This window comes from Galeopterus variegatus, unplaced genomic scaffold, assembly GCF_000696425.1.
Source record: "Galeopterus variegatus unplaced genomic scaffold, G_variegatus-3.0.2 Scaffold14830, whole genome shotgun sequence".
Taxonomy (NCBI): Eukaryota; Metazoa; Chordata; class Mammalia; order Dermoptera; family Cynocephalidae; genus Galeopterus; species Galeopterus variegatus.
The window spans coordinates 12,312-13,006 of NW_007740941.1; the positions used below are offsets into that span (position 1 = coordinate 12,312).

The following is a 695-nucleotide window of genomic DNA, read 5'->3' on the forward strand; positions in this document are numbered from 1 at the left end:
AAATGTGTCCCATCATTTTTATTCCTGCTGTTACTTCCTTAGATCAAGTTCTCATCATCTCTCAAATGAATTAATGTCTCCTAAGTTTCCTGCTTTCTGTCTCCTTCCCTTTCATTGTTCATCAGCTCAGGGATTTTTTAAAAATGTAAATCAACCTGTCACTCCCATTTCTTGTAGGTATCAGTGGCTTCCTATTGATCCTCAGTTAAGTGTGGTATTTAAGGGCCTTTATTGGCAGGTCAGCTCCACTATATGATATATCCTCCGACGTCTCATATAAAGCTCCTTATTATAGCCCAAAGAGGCCAGGGTCTCTCTTCCCACTCTTTCCTCTGCCTGAAATGCCCTTTTCTCCAGTGAACACCTATTCATCCTTCAACATGTAGCTCAAAATTCACCTTCTCGGTGGTGCCTTCCTTGACCCCCTCAGACAACACAGTACACTCTCTCACCCATGTTTTCTTATACAACTGTGAATGTCAAGAGTAAATAAAGAATAAATTTCTGAATAAAGAAATAATATTGTTTATTTAATAATATTCCAATCATATAAAGACACAAGTAAAAGGCTTTCATTTTTCTAATGTGAATATAAAACTTATGGAGCTATAGATTAAATAGGTATCTACCCTCAAGATTTAATTATTAGTTATGCATAAATAAGATCACATATTACATGAAATAATACTTTAATT

At 35.3% G+C, this 695-nt stretch overlaps 1 protein-coding gene across 1 annotated transcript in view; it reads left to right on the forward strand.

Moving 5' to 3' along the window:
* LOC103582079 (SLIT-ROBO Rho GTPase-activating protein 1-like) overlaps positions 1–695 on the forward strand; it is a gene marked incomplete at its 3' end in the record, with an annotated part of 8,003 nt that overhangs the window by 2,181 nt on the left and 5,127 nt on the right. Inside the window, exon 2 of the mRNA XM_008563764.1 lies at positions 178–238. Coding sequence (XP_008561986.1) covers positions 178–238 — 61 coding nt within the window. The remainder of the gene's footprint in view (positions 1–177; positions 239–695) is intronic.